Source organism: Lytechinus variegatus, chromosome 7 (genome assembly GCF_018143015.1).
Source record: "Lytechinus variegatus isolate NC3 chromosome 7, Lvar_3.0, whole genome shotgun sequence".
NCBI classification, from domain to species: domain Eukaryota; kingdom Metazoa; phylum Echinodermata; class Echinoidea; order Temnopleuroida; family Toxopneustidae; genus Lytechinus; species Lytechinus variegatus.
The window spans coordinates 5,960,317-5,979,013 of record NC_054746.1 but is presented as its reverse complement, the minus strand read 5'-3'; the positions used below and the strand labels follow the sequence as shown (position 1 = coordinate 5,979,013).

The 18,697-nt window shown below is 37.0% G+C and overlaps 1 protein-coding gene across 2 annotated transcripts; it reads left to right on the top strand.

Moving 5' to 3' along the window:
- Nucleotides 1–1,924: 1,924 nt before the first annotated feature.
- LOC121418296 (radial spoke head protein 4 homolog A-like) lies at nucleotides 1,925–15,415 on the top strand. 2 transcript variants are annotated; one of them, XM_041612078.1, is made up of 14 exons: nucleotides 1,925–2,021; nucleotides 2,153–2,590; nucleotides 3,568–3,629; nucleotides 5,103–5,230; nucleotides 5,870–5,968; nucleotides 6,482–6,658; nucleotides 7,141–7,195; nucleotides 8,505–8,618; nucleotides 9,150–9,247; nucleotides 10,651–10,792; nucleotides 11,622–11,731; nucleotides 12,406–12,547; nucleotides 13,148–13,265; nucleotides 13,770–15,415. In XM_041612078.1, exons 2-14 carry the CDS (start codon nucleotides 2,403–2,405, stop codon nucleotides 13,996–13,998), a joined length of 1,662 nt encoding a protein of 553 aa, XP_041468012.1. In that variant the 5' UTR covers nucleotides 1,925–2,021; nucleotides 2,153–2,402; the 3' UTR covers nucleotides 13,999–15,415. The 2 variants fall into 2 exon arrangements, with proteins under 2 accessions (XP_041468012.1, XP_041468013.1); XM_041612079.1 differs by having other exon boundaries at nucleotides 1,931–2,017.
- The last annotated feature ends 3,282 nt before the right edge of the window (nucleotides 15,416–18,697 follow it).

Genomic DNA, 18,697 nt, shown 5'->3' with positions numbered 1-18,697 from the left:
GCTCGCGCTTTGCGTTATTTTATTTGTGAGATACTATCGGCATGCACAGTCCTAAAAAAAAAGCGCACTTTGCGCTCCCACTCAATTGACTCAAAATTTTTGCTGGTGCCCCCCCCCCCATGCCGTGACCCACGGTACGCCACTGGATCATCCGGGGGAGGCAAAGATGACTCTCTGTGTACCTAAATGTGCCATAACATGCATCTCCCTGCCCTTAAGGCGGCACAAGAAAGCAAATAAAAAGAGGAGCTAGGGGTATAAGCTAGACTCCCAGTGGCGTAATAAGCCTTAAAACTTTTAGGGGGACAGACATTGTACATCAGGCAAAAAAAAAATAAAATAAATAATAAAAAAATAAATGCGAGCGGGCGAAGTGAGCAATTTTGTGATAGATTTGACATAACGTTCAGTAAATAATGTACAATTTCACTAATTTCCTTTCCTTTTCTTCTTTTTGTTTCTTGATTGATTGATTGATTTATTCATTCATTAATTTATTTAGTTGGTTATTTATTTATTTATTTATTTATTTATTCATCTATTCATTCATTCATTTATTAGTTTAGTTTAGTTTACTCCAACGATGTTGTAGGACGAAGCCTGTTCATCGATCGATCAAAGTAGAAATGTCTATTGTTGCTCTCCTTCAGACAAAATTAGATGCGCTACTTATGTTGGCATGGAGGGGTGGCAGGGGTATCGTAGACAGTGAAAAATCCCATGGAAACACACAAGAAACGAAAATTACTCAAAGTCATAGGCAATCTTCTCCCAATGCTTATCCAGTCTATTCTTAAAAGCAATCACTGAACAAGCAGTAACTACATCTTCTGGGAGACTGTTCCACACATCTATCACTCGGTTAGCAAAGAAAAACTTACGCACATCAAGACGCGAATATCTTTTCTCTAGCTTTAAGGAATGACCTCGCGTTTTACCACCTTGTCTCAGATAGAAAAGTTCAGAACTTGAATCATAGTAACCATGCAGATATTTGTACACATCAATCATGTCACCTCTTTTACGTCGATGACTGAGTGATGGCAATTTCAGGAGGCGAAGACGTTCAGAGTATGATAAGTGCTTAATACCTGGGATCAATTTAGTAGCTCTACGTTGGACACTTTCTAACCGCCTCTGCTCACCCAGCTTATACGGTGACCACGCAGCCTGGCCATACTCTAAGATAGGGCGAATAATACCCTTAAACAAAAGCTTAATAGAGGTCTTATCCAAATGTACAAAAGTTCTTCTAATAATACCAAGCAGTCTATTAGACTTTGACACCACTTTAGAAATGTGCTCCTTGAAAGAAAGACGTGAGTCTACCTGAACTCCTAAATCTCTCTCACTCTCACATTCACGTAGAACAACCGATTGTGAACCTTTGGTCATATGATACTCAGAGTCAGAACTACTTCTTCCAATCTTCAACACAGTACATTTATCTGGGTGAAAACGTAGCTGCCACTTCTCAGCCCAGGCCTCAAGCTCAGTCAAATCATCCTGCAATTTACCGGTGGCCCCTGGAACATCAGAACGAACATACAACTTAGTATCGTCAGCAAACAGTTTGGCTGAAGTCTGCACTATATCTGGGAGATCATTAACATACATTAAAAACAAAATGGGGCCGAGAACACTGCCCTGGGGTATTCCACTGCAAACTTCTGACCAGTGGGAATTATTATGAGTATCTTTTTTAAATGATTTTTTTTTGGGGGGATCCATGGCCCCATGCCCCCATCTATACGCCAGGGTCCCCGGTTCACCCCATCCCCATTGGTAAGGAACCGCCACTCTAGCCCCCCCCACCCCCCCCCCCAAAGAAAAAGAACCCTGAACCGACATAATTAGTCCTGAATTTGAATTTGATCTCCCTCAGCTCATGCTTGCTTCCTACATCCTTAGAGTGTTGACGCCCTCTACGTTCGTTGATATCGCCGATACGATAATAAATACGACCCCCATAGCAACAGGCCGCGGACAAGTCAGCTGGACAAATTAAACGAATATTGTTGGTAAATTCTCTTAGAATTTTGCTATGATTGATTTTTGTATGTGAAGTGATTCTTTATGTTGTATTTTCAACTACCTGATTTAATATTTTCATCCACCTTTATTGAATTTCAACTTGTTCATTTTGTTCTAGAGCCTGGAAAACGAGGACGACGCACGATTAATTTTATTTTGGTGTGAGCGAAGTGAAGGAGTGGACTGCCGAGGCGTTGCCGTAGATCTTGGCCGGTGTTACCGTACCCTGCCTGTGAGTGTGACTGTGAGCAGTGTCGGTGACTGGATAGCTGGAATCCCTGATTGTGAATCTAGATAGGACTAAGTACAGAAGTCAGATCAGTTGAAGTTGTGCAGTTCATACAAGAAATAATTGATCGAAGTTTATAATGGATGAAACTCAAACTCAAAATAATGAAGGAACTCCCAAAACGGGAACCCCCAAACCACAAACTCCAACAGGAACAGCAGTTGCAACTCCACCAAACATGGCTGTAAATTTGACTCCCAAAGAAGAGGCATTGGTGAATGCAAAGGCCTACTTACTGAAAGCAAGCAACAAGTCAAATCTCAATTTGTAAGTATGATTGAGAGGTCAACCTAGATAGGGCGATGTCCCAAATAAATTTTAATTTAGTATTTAGCAAAAACTTAAGCCTTTAAGGTAGGCCTACCTTTTTATTTACTTGGGTATTGAGACGTAAAGGCTAAAGCAAGTTATGTGCCCCTTGCTGACTTTCTTACCTTTGGACCTTTGGTAAGGTCTGTACTTTGAGCAGATAAGAAATAAAGCCATGGACTCATTGCACATCACTTTCAATGGCAAAATGCGTTCAAGCAGTGTGACAAATAATTCTCAATTTTCTCAAGGTTTTATGAATGACGAAATGCAGAGAAAGTCTGCAACTATTTGAAGTTTGAGATTTATATTCACTTTAATTTTATGTTTTCCTTCCAACATGTTTAAGAAAATTGAGGCACAGGAATTACAATTTCTCAGCATGATAAATAAGATTGCAACTTAAGACCCCTTGAACATTGGACAGTGAAATAAGTAAAACAAGTTGTTTTGAAAACATTCTTGTTTTAGTGATTTTTTTTTTATTTTTCCTTCTTCATGGTTGAATTAGAATATTTACTACAAATAAGAGAAAGATAATACTACTACTAATAATAATTAACATCATTTATATAGCGCAGTTCAAGAATGTCTCTAAGCGCTTAAGGAAAATAATTAGGAAGACAAATTTGTCATACGTGTAGTTTCTATTGTTGAAAACGTGTGTAGGTTTAGCTCCCCCATTATACTCTGAGTAATTTCTCGACAGTTAACGCACATTATTCATATGAATCTGTTAATTAATGCATTTTTGGAATGGTGCCCTTTGGCTGCAGGCTGCACATGCGGTCTATACAGATCTTCACTTTTTTTAATCTAAGACGAAATTGGGTGCCATATGTATTAAGAAACATGAAATAAGTAGCATATAATGTACCCGGAAAGCTGTACAAATGATTTATGCTACAAGTTGTTTTTCTTTTTTTTTCAATCAGATATGATCACCTCAGCAGAATACTGACAAAGGTTCTAGATGAGAGACCAGAAAATGTAGTAGGTGAGTAGCAAGAGATATGAAACCTCTTTTATAAAGTTGGTGTGGTGGATATGATTTGAAGTTAAAACATATTTTATTGGATGTATTTTCTGATTTTGTAAGGAAACTTATGTGGGTCAGATTCAGAATATTTAAACCAAAATAGAAATAATTGCATTTTTTTTATGGGGTTGAAATTCGATCCCAACCATGAAATGGGCTAAAACTCTCAGATATAATCTTTGTAGCTTTCTGAAATTTATTTTAAATTTTCTTATAAGCGTTTCAAGGTTCATTTTAAAAGGAAGATAAAAATTTCTCCAAGAGAAAATGCTACATTGTAAGAATCCTCACATGTTAGAATAAACATAAAAAATCACAGTAAATCATCATATATGAAAAAATTGTAATGTTCACTGTACTTTGTTATGTTTGGACGGTTAAAGGCTATGCCAATATATTGAATTCATATTTACCCGAGCCAGTATTTATAGAATGTTTAATTGTCAACTAATCATTTGCTGTGCATTACCACCCCATTTGAAAATCATGGTCCATGCCAATAATGACAAAAAAAAATATATAACTAAAGAGCTGTGTCAAAATAATCTGCACATGTTAAAAAAACTGAGCACCATTTTTCATCAGGCACCCCCGGGGGGGCCACTTCCATTCACGAGTGGATACCATGCGCGACCATGGGGTCTCGAAAAGCACCCTAAACACGTAATTTCCATATTCTGAAAATGCACCCCTTAACAAGTATTGGCGTGTGAAACCCTACCCTTAACAAGTATTGGAAACAAAACGATACTATTGGCAAATAATCCCTGAAATGAACCCCTAAACAAGTACAGGAATGTTTTATTGTTACGGGTCCTTCGGTCGTCGGCTTTTGTACCTTATTTGGTTTAGTACGACCCCACCTTCTACACCTCGCGCAAATCGGACTCTAAACACGAAGTGTTGGGACAAAAAGGACATCCTTTATAAAACATTTTAATTTTGTTTTACCATCCCCGCAAATTCGACCCTAAACACGTAATTTTCCTAGCGAAATAGATACCCTTTTTTCATTATTTTTGTGTTTTTGACACCCTTATCACGTTACGTACGTAACGTGCCCTATCGTGAAAAGGACATCCTTTTTACGTGTTTTTTTGGTCGCGCATGGTATCCACTCGTCAATGTAAGTGGCCCCCCCGGGCAGGCACCTTGCTGAAGAAGTGGGATCTGCTCTGAATTATTGCAAACAAATTGAACTCCTTCAAGCAGACTATTTCAGCATGGACCAGAGTCCAGAAGTCAGTACAATCAAATACTAGTATTAATATCATATGGTGCCTTGTCTCATAAATTTCTATGAATATGAGCCTAGTCTTACCTCTTTTTGTGTACTATTGTGTAATGCAGTATGATATTCAGTCAAGCTTGATTTGATAGAAGTTTGAAACACATGTAAGTCAGTTTGAAATATTTCATTGTTTCTTTCAGATGTATTTGAGGACATCAGCAAGAATGTGAAGAAATCCAAGTTCACATCCACATCCGACACAATCCTAGATAAGGTGGACAAAACCGCAGAAGTACAACTAGGGGAAACACAGAGGATTCTCTTTGAGGTGAGAACTCAACTTTTCTTGACTCTCTATAGAATAGAATTGGTGTATTGAAAAAAAAACATGCAGCTCGCAGCCTAAAATGTCCAATTTACAACCAAAAATTGGTAGAATCGATATAATTATTATAATTATACAAAGACAAACACATATTTATGGTAAACTTTAAACTAATCTTTCAGTATTGTGTTTGAAATTATTGAAAAATATGTATAAAAAACCTCATTAAAGTACAAGTAATTTATGATCGAGTGACTCCGTAGAAGTATGGGATGTACAGTATGAAGTGCTAATAAGGAATTCTCTCTTACTGTCTCATATTTGTTTTCAGAGGCATTTGTATTCACTTGAAATCACATTATTTTAGGAAATTTCTAACTCTATTGACCCAAGTCCTCATTCCATTATAACTATCATTGCTATTGTCACTCAATGCATGTGAGGTAAATTAAAGCTGCTAACAGAGTGGTAGCTCGTGCTAAAGCCGGGGTAATGATAATTGCAGCTGTTGTGCTTGGTTTCCTCTGGCAAAAAGCACAATCCAGTTAATGATATCATTGTTGTTGTTATTGTTGTTACTACTACTACTACTGTTAGTATGTAGATCTGTTTATCCTTTTTTATTTATTTTGCTCTAAACAGAGAAATCAAGAAGAAGCTGAACACGATGGAGGCGAAGACGAAGTTGAGACCCCACTGCCAAATCTCCCAGAGCTTATGTATCACTTTGAACAAGCAGGAGTGAGTCATGTTCCCTCTTTTTTTTAGCCTGATGGGGTGATTTCATAAGATTTCATAGAATACTAGTTGTAAAAGTTAAGAACTTATTTATTATGCAAATAGAATAATATGCAGTCCTAGGTAATTAATTAACTTCGCTCAAAGAAATTGTTTTTCTTCTGATTTGTATTTTCATGGAAAACTTTGCCCAAACATAATAATATTCCACTTTTATGTATTGCTTCAGCTTATTACATCTTTTTCCCCCTTGGTCATTGGGAGAAGGGACCCCTCTATACATTCTCTGCATTGCATGATCTTTTTAACATGATAATTCTATAGCAGACATACATTTGGTGTGGACAAAAAGATACTTGACAATATCTTGGATCCCCCTGCCAAGACGCAGTAGCTGAACATAAATGTACAGTATATTTGTGGTGTGACCTATTGAATTGTGTGACATTTCAGTCATGAATGATTTTTTAAAGCATGGCAAAATTAACCTTTGACCCTGATTTCTTTTGAATGCAGGTTGGCGTGAGTCGAGAGGAGATGATGAGGATCTACCTCGCCCTCAAACAGCTGGTCGACAACTACCCTCTCCAGTCTTGCCGATTCTGGGGAAAGATCTTCGGTACCGAGAAGAACTACATCGTAGCTGAGGTGGAATACAGGGAAGGGGAGGAGGAAGAGGAGGAGGAAGAAGAGGTTAGAATGAACACGAGAATTGCTCTAAATAAAGAAAATTAAGGGAGAAGCAGTAATAGAATTTACATTGGGATATTATCCTATGGGGATTAACAGTTTGTGATGATGGGATGTGATATTAATTGGAAATTATTATTGTTAATATTTTATTCCATTATGAACACTGGTTATTGAATTTAATAAATTTGTATGATAGAAGCTTGTGCAGTAATTGTCATGGTCAGAGTATTATATTATATGTTTAGCACCTGTATGAAATCATTAAAATGAAAGATGATGCTATTCTTTATCAAATTATTAATGTAATGATAAAGTCTCTTTATAAAGAAATTTGCAGAATCCATATTTTTTCTTTGTCATTGTTGGGTTATTATTTATTACCCGTATGAAATCAACAACTAAATAGATTACATGCCTCTCATTACAGTGTTTATATGTGAAATTTACAAAACATATTTTCATTTCATGTATTTTTTTATTAGGAGCATGAGCCAGCAGAGGAGCCTGACACAGAGAAGGATGATGAAGAAGAAGGAGGTATTCAAAATATTTTGAAATCTACTATTACAAATTTTGATACCCTAAAGCCTGGCACACACTAAAAAATCTGTTGCAATCCTTTCTAAATAATAATAATACATAAAGACTTTTATAGCGCACTTTCCATCTTAATTGGATGCTCAAGGCACTTCAGAGCATTAGAGAAAGGGGGGGGGGATGAAACTTACATATAATACATGTTCAATCTTTAACAATGAATACAATAAGTCGATGCCTGCCAAGAAGCACTCGTTTACAAGTATGTGTTCAGGTTTCATTTATTTTCAAAGAATTTTTTTATTGCATTTGACAAGAACATTCTCACCTGTAAAATCTAAATGATCAGAAATCTGAATAATGGTACGAATACTTGAAATGAAATTCCTGTCGATTTTGAGCCTCCCCTGGAAGAATAAAGGCAAATTCAATGCCAAATCATCATGATGTCATCATTGCCTGAAACTTGGAACAGTCAATTCGTTATCAGTTAAATACCTGTCTGCTAGCCAGCAGCAATGGCGAACTTCAAATACAATTCTTTTCTTCTTGGAATATTCACTTTTAATACAAACTGTGATTTGTTTTTAAAAAAAGTCTAAACAGATCATGTAGTGTGTGCTTGGCATAAGAGGTAAATACTTGGGTCATGTAGAATAACTTTGATTTTGATTGTAAGATGCAGTGATTGAGACCTTTTTGTGATAGAAGAAGATGTGATTTCATTGATGAAAAATCAATCTTGAATTGCAGAAATTATACATTGAATGATCAGTAATAATGATAAGCATTCATCAATCAATAACAATTAGTGTTATTGTTATTGTTTATTGAAACTATCCTGTGTTGTCAAGAAGAGGAGAGGGGAAATTTTCAGTATTTACTCATGTGTTGATAATAATAGTTATAACAATTTATTAAGCACATAATATTTAGAAAATCTCTCTATGTGCTTTACAGAGTAACATATATAAGTATGATTATTAAACAAAAATTAAAATAAAATTAGGTTTAAAATGTGTGTCAATAACACTGCATGTAAATTTTTAATAATTAATTGTAAAATCACAAAATGTTTTCTATTTTGTTTTGGTTTTTGTTCTTCAGTTTTTGACTCCTCAGTTATTTATTATTATTTTTTTTTCATTATTGGCATATACCATGATTTTCAAAAGGGGTGGTAATGCACAGCAAAACATTTACTGCTTTTTGTGGCACAATATCTACATGATGTGAACTTTCTCGTTTGATGATTCAACAAACGTCTTTCTACAATCAATTATGTGTGCCTATCTGTCATTGTTTGCAGAGGAGCAAGAAGAGGATATCCTTCCCAAGCCCGACTTCAAACCGCCTCCAGTCATCCCGCGTGAGGAGAACCGGACAGGTACCAACAAGAAGACCTTCTTTGTCTGCAATGAACGTAAGTATATACCGGCTGAAAGGAGAAGCTAATAATGGTCCGCTATGTACAAAATAATAGCATAAATACCTAGCATCAGACTACCTCGTTTTTTCTGCTTGAAATTGAAAAACCGTTGGTGCAAAATACAGATGAGGTATTAAAATTGGTATTGTAGGGTATGATTTTGCTAAATATATTAGCACTTTGGGTCAGTGGAGAAAAGCTTTTTTGATTAAGTTTTGAAGAGTCCTTCATGAAACTGCAGCAAAAGATATTTTTGTGTAGCAGTCTTTAAGAATGTGGACCAAATTGCAATACGATATCAGGAATGTCAATCTCTGAATTGGTATTTATGTGGGTGTGATATGCTTTGTTGAAAGATTCCATGTAATGATAAGGAAAAGTCAGTTGGTTATCACGGAAATATCTTTCTCGAAAATTACTGCGTAGTTTCTATCATACATTTGGACTAAATCTCCTGAAATACAATTCATTCCAAATTTATTGCGAGAATTGAGAAGATCTTTTGTATTTATTGCACCCATCCAGCTGGTCAACCGTGGGTCAAGCTACCTCCAATCACTCCTCTCCAGATCAGTGTGGCCAGGCAGATCAAGAAGTTCTTCACCGGGCGTCTTGACCAACAGGTATTACTCTATCAAGGGTCATCGGTTATTGTTCCATCCCCTCACCCATTCTCACTAGTACAAATGAATCAAATCAAAACCTCAGTACCCTGGGCAAATGCTAGGAGTTGTGCACCTTCAAGCTTCTAAATTTAAAAGGGGGGGGGGTTGAGATTTCACCCCGTTCCTGCGATGAACATCAACCTCCGAACCCTGCCTTCTACGTTATGTGAATAATGTCTTAAAAATCCTCTTTCATTGCCTCGAGTAGGTTAATGTGCAACAGTGCGTTGCCCAATATTGACAAGTCATGTGTCATTTGTAGCTTAAGAATCGTCTAATCTACACTCTGTAAGATACAAGAATATACTTTTGTGATTGCTTATTGTAGGTTTTGAGCTAAGCTGTCACATTATTCTCTGAACAATAATCTTCATCCTATAAGGATCCTTTTATATAAATCTTTCAAAGTCAACTTTCGAAAAGTCATATATTTTAAATATTATAGGAATGAATAGGTCGAAGCAGTGTCTTAGACCCAACTATTCAAAATGCGTTATATGCCTCTTCCTATTGTCCTTACTAAAAGGTTGACTTGGGCAGAGTTATCTTTTAACTCTTCATGCGTTACGTTCGCATTATTGCACATCCGTAGGCGTGTTTCGTTCGCATTTTTGCACAACCACACATTTCCCATAGACGTCCCCTGTCCCATTGTTTTTGGAACAATTGCATGCCCCGGAGCGTGACTAGCTACAATGTATAGCCTGGCGTTTTTGTATACCGTACATGTGTAGCGATCGATCAATCGCCCGTGCGACATTAGCTTTCGACGGATTATCGCAGTTTACAAATTACAGAATCGTTGAGTTTTCCAAAAAAATCAATACATCCTGATCACAGCCAGGAAGTTCATTGAAAAAGGAGAGGAGAAAATCAATAAAAACCCTTCTCACAAACAATACCATGGCCAGGTTTATTGTTAGGAGTCTGTGACTCATGGCACGAATTTTGTTGGAAGTATTAGGAGAAAGCATTTAGAAAATGCAAATTACTATACATTTTTCCATAATTTATCCAATAAATTTATATATGTACAGGTTTGCTACACAACATTTTCTTTCAAAATGATCAGATAATGCGTAGAGGGGATCACGCTAAAATAATGCAACACACAGGGGGTTTACAGGTGAACGCATGAAGAGTTAACCATAAAGTACAGCTTAACATAGCATGCCCTAAAATACTATTTTTCTATGCATGTCGTAAACAATAATAAACAAATGTATGATTTTATTACAATGTAATCAAAATTATGAATCAATGGCAAAATTATATTTCTCCATCTACTATCGAATGATAGAATTTATTATATTCTAACATATAACATTTTGGTGTTGTTGATGATTGATTTTTTTTTATAGATTATTAGTTATCCACCATTCAATGGTACAGAGGCGAACTACCTGAGGGCCCAGATAGCCCGAGTCTCGGCAGGCACCCACATCAGCCCTCTTGGTTTCTATCAGTTTGATGAGGAGGAGGAAGAAGAGGAGGAGGATGGCAGTAAGTTGACAATTCTTCTCATTAAAGGACAAGTCCACCCCACCAAAAGTTGATTCGAATTAAAAGAGAAAAATCCAACAAACATAAGACTGAAAATTTCATCAAAATCGGATGTAAAATAAGAAAGTTATGACATTTTAAAGTTTTGCTTAATTTTACTTCCTGGTTGGTATGTAAATGAGGAGACTGATGACATCATCCACTCACTATTTCTTTTGTATTTTAGTATATGAAATAGGGAATATTCTATTTTTTTTTTATTAATTCCTCCCTGAACATGTGGAATGAGCATTGTTTAATGCTATATGATTCAGTGAAGTTGGTCCTCATCGTCAAATCTATAAAAAATGAAATATTGTATAATTCAAACAATAACAAAAACAAAAGAAATAGTGAGTGAGGGACATCATCAACTTTCTCATTTGAGTTGTGCATATCACTGTTTTGTGAAAAATAAGCAAAACTTTGAAGTGTCATAACTCTCTTATTTTACATCCAATTTTGATGAAATTTTTAGCATTTTGCTAGTTTGATATTTCTCTATTTATTCAAATCAACATTTTTCTGGGATGGACTTGACCTTTAAAGATAAATGCTTGTTGCGGAAATGGTCTCAAAATAATGATCACCTAAGTATTTGTATTTATGAATTAAAGATATGTACAAATGACTCTGGGAGAAAAGAATTGATAATAATTAACATTCTTTGTATAGTGCTTATCACAAAACATGTCTCAATTTGCTTAGAAAGCGTAATTGCTGAGAATTTAGCACAGCCATCGATTGACTGTTTTCTAAAGTCATTCAAACTTTTCTCTATTTCTTTTAGACCGTGATAGCTTCATCGAGAGTCCCGACTTTGAAGGCATACCAGTGAAGGATCTTGTAGACCCATCCATGGCTAACTGGGTACATCATGTACAACACATTCTGCCTCAGGTATGGAGTCAATCATGGCCCTATCTAACTTCGACTATGTGACACAATATATTTTGACATCTTGGTTGGGGGTATTGTTTGAATTACCGGAGAGACCTGAAGGTGTATATTTAATTGTTATGTCAAGTGACAAAAGCGACTTTGTTGAATGAGTTTTTTTTTTAGAAAGTGAGGAAAATGTTACCTTGTTAATGTGGAAATATTTAGAGATACTTGCTGTTTAAAGGTGTATATTTCAGAAATTTGGGGCAACGTGACTCCAATGCCATGTACAGCATACAGAAAATGTCCAGAATCAAGAAATTGAAATTAAATTTTGAAGAAAAAAAAAAGACTTGATTCCTTTTGTCAGTGCACAGCAGAATATCTTTCATCGTTGTTATATATCGTAGCAGAAGTTTCATCGAAGTCTTCAATAAATTGTTAGTTTAATTAGTTCATTCCCACCCCCATATGTTAGAACATTTGTGATGATATTATGTGTATTCTTGCACATGTATCTCTATTGAAAATATCACATTGCTATTGGAAAGGGTGTCTAATATTTTCTTGCTATGTACAAAAGAAAACTATCCTTTACTAGTAAATTGATATATTAGAATGACTTACAAAGAGAGAAAAAAAATTCCAATATACATTCAACCAATTTCAACATCTTCCATTCCATTCTTCAGGGTCGATGCTCGTGGTTCAATCCAGTACAGCAACAGGAGGATGACTTTGAAGATGAAGATGAGGAAGAGGAGAGGGAAGAACCCGATGAACCGGAACCAGAGGTTGGACCACCCCTTCTGACGCCCCTCTCTGAGGATGTTGGTGAGTTCTGGGGCCGCAGTCTGAAAATCGTCCTATCACAAATATTGGTGTATCTTCAGAGTTACAATAAATAATCTGTATTCTGATCATTCTTTTAGCTTTGAGCTGTAATATGTGTCAAGCTGAAAACAGTTCTTAAATATCGGTGTGCAGGATGATTTATGGAGATATTGTGAAATTGCCTGTTTTGGATGTTAATTGCCATGACAACAACAGCAAAAGCTACAACAGGTTGAACCCTGTTGCATTTCAATCCTGAATGTGATTTTTCTCAGCCAACGTGAATTATTACTTGCTTGAACCTGCAAAAACATACTTCCATTTTTTATTTTGTATTCTTTCTTGTTGCAGAAGTGCTAAGGGATTACTTGGATCACTTGTGAAATAGTTATGTCCATGATCATTCGGCAGCTAAATGCTAGACCTTTAATTTCGAATCTGCGCTTATTGAATATGCTGTTTGAAAGATCTTGTTTCTCTGAAACTATATGAAACAATGCCAGTCTTCGGTCTGACAATTCTACAAAGAAACACAGTTCTTCGATCATAATTACTTACATTAATGATTTTGTTGTTGTTGTGATGTTTGTGCTTTGACAGAAATTGACACCGTGCCAGCCTGGAGTGCTCGCTTATCTTCCACCTTGGTGCCTCAGTACGCTATTGCCATCATCCAGTCAAACCTATGGCCTGGTGCCTATGCCTTTGGAACAGAGAAGTAAGAACGCTAGGATTTCATTCACATTTCTATAGACTCATGTTATTCACCGCTTCTCTTTCTCAAATTTTTTTCCTTTCCCGAAAAGGGTCTTTATAGTTGTTGTATGTTGTTGCTAGGGCATTAAAAGTCTTTTATTTGACAATTTTAGAAGAAAAAAATTGTCTGAAAACAGTCTCATAATTCCTGAAGAGAACTTTCCAGGCAAATGAAGGTTGCTACTGAATTCATAATTCTAGAAAAATTCTGAGATATTCTCAAAATCGTTAATTATGAGACAAGGTTTTAACAATTAAGCGACAATGCCGTATGTATGGGATGATGAAATTTTGTATCTCAAATTCTGGTAGTCGATGGGTAGTATTCTCATATTGCAGTTATCGCCGTCTTAACTTAGACCACACATTTATGGAGTGCTAGTTGTCAGTTCATGTACCAAGTATATATTCATTGATTTTTATTCCATATCTGATCGTCTTTCCCACTTTTTATCCCTCTATCAAGGAAATTTGAGAATGTGTACATTGGCTGGGGCCACAAGTACTCTCCGGACAACTACAGCCCACCCCCACCGCCCCCCGTCCAGGAGGAATTCCCCAGTGGCCCGGAGATCACCGAGGCAGAGGACCCCACCCCGGAGGAGGAGGCAGCCCTCAGAGCGGCCCAACAGGAAGCCATGGAAGCGGCAGAGGAGATGGAGGACGAGGAGGAGGACGATGGCGAGGACGATTAGGAAGGATGTGTTCGTTAGTTTTATTGAAGGGTTTCAGAGCAAGAGGGGTGATTGGATTGCAGCATCGGGAAGGATTTGTAAAAAAAAAAGTTACCTTGAGGGTTGACGCTTGAAGCTCACAAACTCCCTAGAAACCATAGAAAAACTGATATCAAAAACTAGAAGGAAGGATAAGTTTCCAGTCACTTTTAGGTAAATTCCTGACCTGACAGCATGTCAATGTCATTTCCATCAAATGATTGACCATTTGGTGTGTCTGATCCCGTTTTCTCCATTCTTACTTCACTTCATGATCTGCCGAAGCCATTATAATTTGGAAGCACTTAAATCTTTCACATGTGCGTTGAACAGATACCCAACATTTCAGGTTTTACATACTTAATGGGATTCCCTTCAAGTGTAGGGGACAAAACAGTGTGGTTAAACGACACAATATGATCTTAACTGCTTGTAATATATGATGTTCTAGCACTGTGGTCGACCTCACACAGTTTAAAGGTTCTTAAAGAGCTGTCATCGAGTATTTCGGGGAAGGGGTTTCTCCAATTTATCATTTTTTTTGTGATTAAGTTATGTCTTTAAGAAGGTAGTTTCTGTATCATATCTTTATGATGCTTAATCCAACTGAATATTCAGAATCATGCATAGATTCACAATATAGATTCTAAATTTGTGCTACCTTCTGTGCAACCAACATGCGACATTACCTAGCATTAAATACAATACTTTGGGACGCATATGTTCCAATTCAGCTTCCTTCATTTCGGCTTTGCACAGTGAACTGCAAGTATTGGAATATCAATCAAATAGCCATCCTACATGTATGAGTATTTGGATGAGTCTTTCTCACGCCAACAACTCACCCTGTTGGCAAGAGAAGTTTGATGGTCAGATTCTCAATGTAATCCCATTTTGTCACGTGGAGCAATAATGAAAATCAAAAGCAGAAAAGACAACAAACTCCAGCCAGCTCAACCCAAACAGATACGGGGTTATATTGGCTCTAAGAGTTCAGCATATGACCCGTCGAATTGTATAATATCCAAAGTATTGATTAGTTATAGCGGAGCAGGTAGCACGAATTATGATAAGCACACCACACAGGCAATCTAATGTGAAGCTAACGCTGTTCCTTCTGTAAATATACAAATAACTTTCTAGTGACTTGAATATTGTAAATATGTAACTTATTTTTATCACACCAGAATTTATCAAGTTTGAGTATGGACGTCCACATAAAAGTGATCATTTCGTTTATAAGTACTTTTGTAAGAAGTTGTACATTTGGTTCATGTTTTTCATATATCTTTGTTCAGGTTGTACAATGTACCTTCCATGTTATCATAACCTGTTAGCAGCCGTGTATCTTGTTTGCAAGTATGCAGTTCAACAATAAACACTTTCATCTGTGAAAATAGATTTCATCTCTGATCTCGTCATATGAGCAGTATAGTTACAGAGAAGAGGTAAAGTCTGAGAAGGGGTGGGGGGTGGGGGAGAGAAGAGAGTGAGAGACAGGAGACTTGCAAGCGGGGGGGGGGGGGGGGAGGCTGTCCCCAATTTAACATAATCCTTTGATTTGTAACAAGCATGTCAGTATGTCATTTTCTATAATATTAGGCACCAAACATTTTTCAATAGGATATTTTGACTTTTTCAAATCATATATTTCTTAAATGCAATTTTTCTCAGTTAATGGATGCATTTCGGTTAGTGTTTGAGAAAAGTGTTTACACTGAGAATATGAATGAAATAACATCTATATTTACATGTATACATCTGTAATGACACACCATGAATTTGTAATGTATGTACGACTGGTGACCTTTTTTGTGACAAGAATTCCAATAACGTTGGCTAGCAAGGGAATTTGATGGATTAGATTTGGTTTAGTTTACTCCAATTATTGTTAAAGCTGGGAATTTTTCTATGGTTTTTGGTATCTCATTTAGCACAAGATAGAATCACCAGTCAAAATTGAGTGAAGGTTATGAAAAGTTTTTGAAATTATTCCCTGGTATCATAGTTAGGTCCCCGTTACAAATTGTTCTCATACCTACCTGGGCTTACAATATACCTTGTTTAATGGTATTTGCCTCTTTGATCCTCCCCTTCAGTCAATCACTTGATCTTACTAATCGCGGAAGTGGTTTACGGCACACCATGTGTAAAGTCTTGGAGGGACAGAAAAAAAGTGGATAGAAATAGACAGTCGGACGGCAGGTCCCAAGAAAGTGGCTTCTTTCATCCAAGTGATATTCATGACTTGAGATGTTTTGCATATTTGATAAGCTAGATGCAAACTAAAACACCTCTTTTCAGTCGGTCATTGCTGTTCTAATTGTGCATCAAATTTCACAATTTTGGTATTATTGTAAAGAAAAATTATCATTCCTTTAGGTCTTGTGTTTGAATTTATTCACAAATTTTGTAATATTGGTATAAAGTTTGATAAAAAAATATGCTTCAAAATAATTATTTTCACCTGACAAAAGCTGCTATTTTCACACTTTTTTGTTTGATCCCAAATGATTTTTAGATCATGATAAAACTGAATATATATGCTTTAAAATGGTATAGGTTTCAAAATAAGAATTGGTTTAATCGGGTCAAGATCACACTTTTCATTGGCAAAGTACATAAAGCAGCTTAAAAACAAGAATACTGCACTCTGATTGGTCAGAGAGACTACACACTGGCAAATTCCAACGGTCCCAGTGCCTGGATTCATGGGAAGGTCACACTTCCCATGTGGTTATCTCCTCAATTTACCTGCACCTGTTGTTCTGTGAACCTTAAACAACCAATCAGAACTCTGGATTTCATGCAAGTACAAAATTTCAGAAATCTCGTCTTGTGCCTTGGTGGGTAAAGTGTCATCTTGACCAGATTAAAAGGTGCCACATATCAAGAGTGGCATTGTGAGAAAGTACAGAAGTTCAGTTTTATGATGATATATCATCATTGAGGCTCAAAACAAAAAGTTTTGCACAATTTTCAAAAGAAAACAGAGATGGAAAATTCAGTTTTGAGGCACATTTTCATGCCAGAAATTAACTCATTTATCAAAATATTGTATACAAAATAAATGACCAATGTGAAAGAATATCATTTACTCTATCTGATGGTGCAATAATATTTCATTTAACTTGAGGTTAAAACAGGTAAATTCTTAGAGAAAGAAAATCTCATGATTCACAAGATTTTGCAAGGAGGATTCAGCCACGAGATGATTTGGATGAATCTGGCCGTTTTGCTCATTAGCATAGGGACCTGCAGTCTGACTGTAGAAGTGAAATGGAAGGTGAAAATGGAGATGGGAATTAAGTATTTTGAATAAAGAACTGGAAAGCTGAGTAGTAGGCAGAAGTGAGGCTTGAGTAGTAGAAGGCTGATTGGGTTGGAAAGGCGAGAGAGGCTTGAGTCGGCGAATGGAGCTGTAACCAGGATCAGCAGGAGAGAATATACGTTTTGAGCATATTGACTATCCGTCTTCAGGACTTGACTGTCCGTCTTCAGCCTATGCGTCTACAGGAGTTGACTATCCATCATCAGCCCGTTTGTCTTCAGGAGTTGACTATCCGTCATCAGCCCGTTTGTCTTCAGGAGTTGACTGTCCACCTCCAGCCTATTCATCTTCAGGAGCTGACTCTCCGTCATCAGCCTGTCCATCTTCAGTAGTTGACTGTCATCTTCGGGAGTTGACTGTCCGTCATCAGCCTATTCGTCTTCAAGAGTTGACTGACTTTAGCCTGTCCGTCTTCAGGAGTTGACTATCCGTCTTCAGCCTATTCGTATTCAAGAGTTGACTATCCCTCACCAGCCTGTCCGTCTTCAGGAGTTGACTGTCCATCTTCAGGAGTTGACAGTCCGTCATCAGCTTGTCCGTCTTCGGGAGATGACTGTCCGTCTTCAGCCTATCCTTCTTCAGGAGTTGACCGTCCATCATCAGCCTGCCCGTCTTCAGGAGTTGACCGTCCATCATCAGCCTGCCCGTCTTCAGGAGTTGACTGTCCGTCATCAGCCTGTCCGTCTTCAGGAGTCGACTGTCCGTCATCAGCCTGTTCGTCTTCAAGAGTAGACTGTCTTCAGGAGTTTACAGTCTGTCTTCAGCCTATCCGTCTCCAACCTGCCCGAAACATTGAATATTCTCTCCTGCTGATCCTGCTCTACATCTCCATTTACCGACTCAAGCCTCTCTCACCTCTCCTACCCAACCAGCCTCCTACTCAAGCCTCTTACCCTTTCCTACTACTCAGCATTTCACTCCTGTTTTACAGTCCTTTTAAAGGACAAGTCCACCCTAACAAAAAGTTGATTTGAATAAAAAGAGAAAAATCAAACGAGCATAGCACTAAAAATTTCATCAAAATCGGATGTAAAATAAGATAAAAATTTGATTCTGTTGAAATGAAACATTTGCGGGACTTGGAAACATTTAAAGGACAAGTCCACCGCAACAAAATGTTGTTTGACTTAAAGAGAGAAAAATCCAACAAGCATAATAGTGAAAATCTTATCAAAATCGGATGTAAAATATGAAAAGTTATATTTTAAAGTTTTGCTTAATTTCACAAAAGTTATATGCACATCTTTGTCGGTATGCAAATGAGGAGACTGATGACATCATCCACTCACTATTTCTTTTGTATTCTATTATATGAAATACTGAATATTCTAATTTGCACCTCATTGTCAA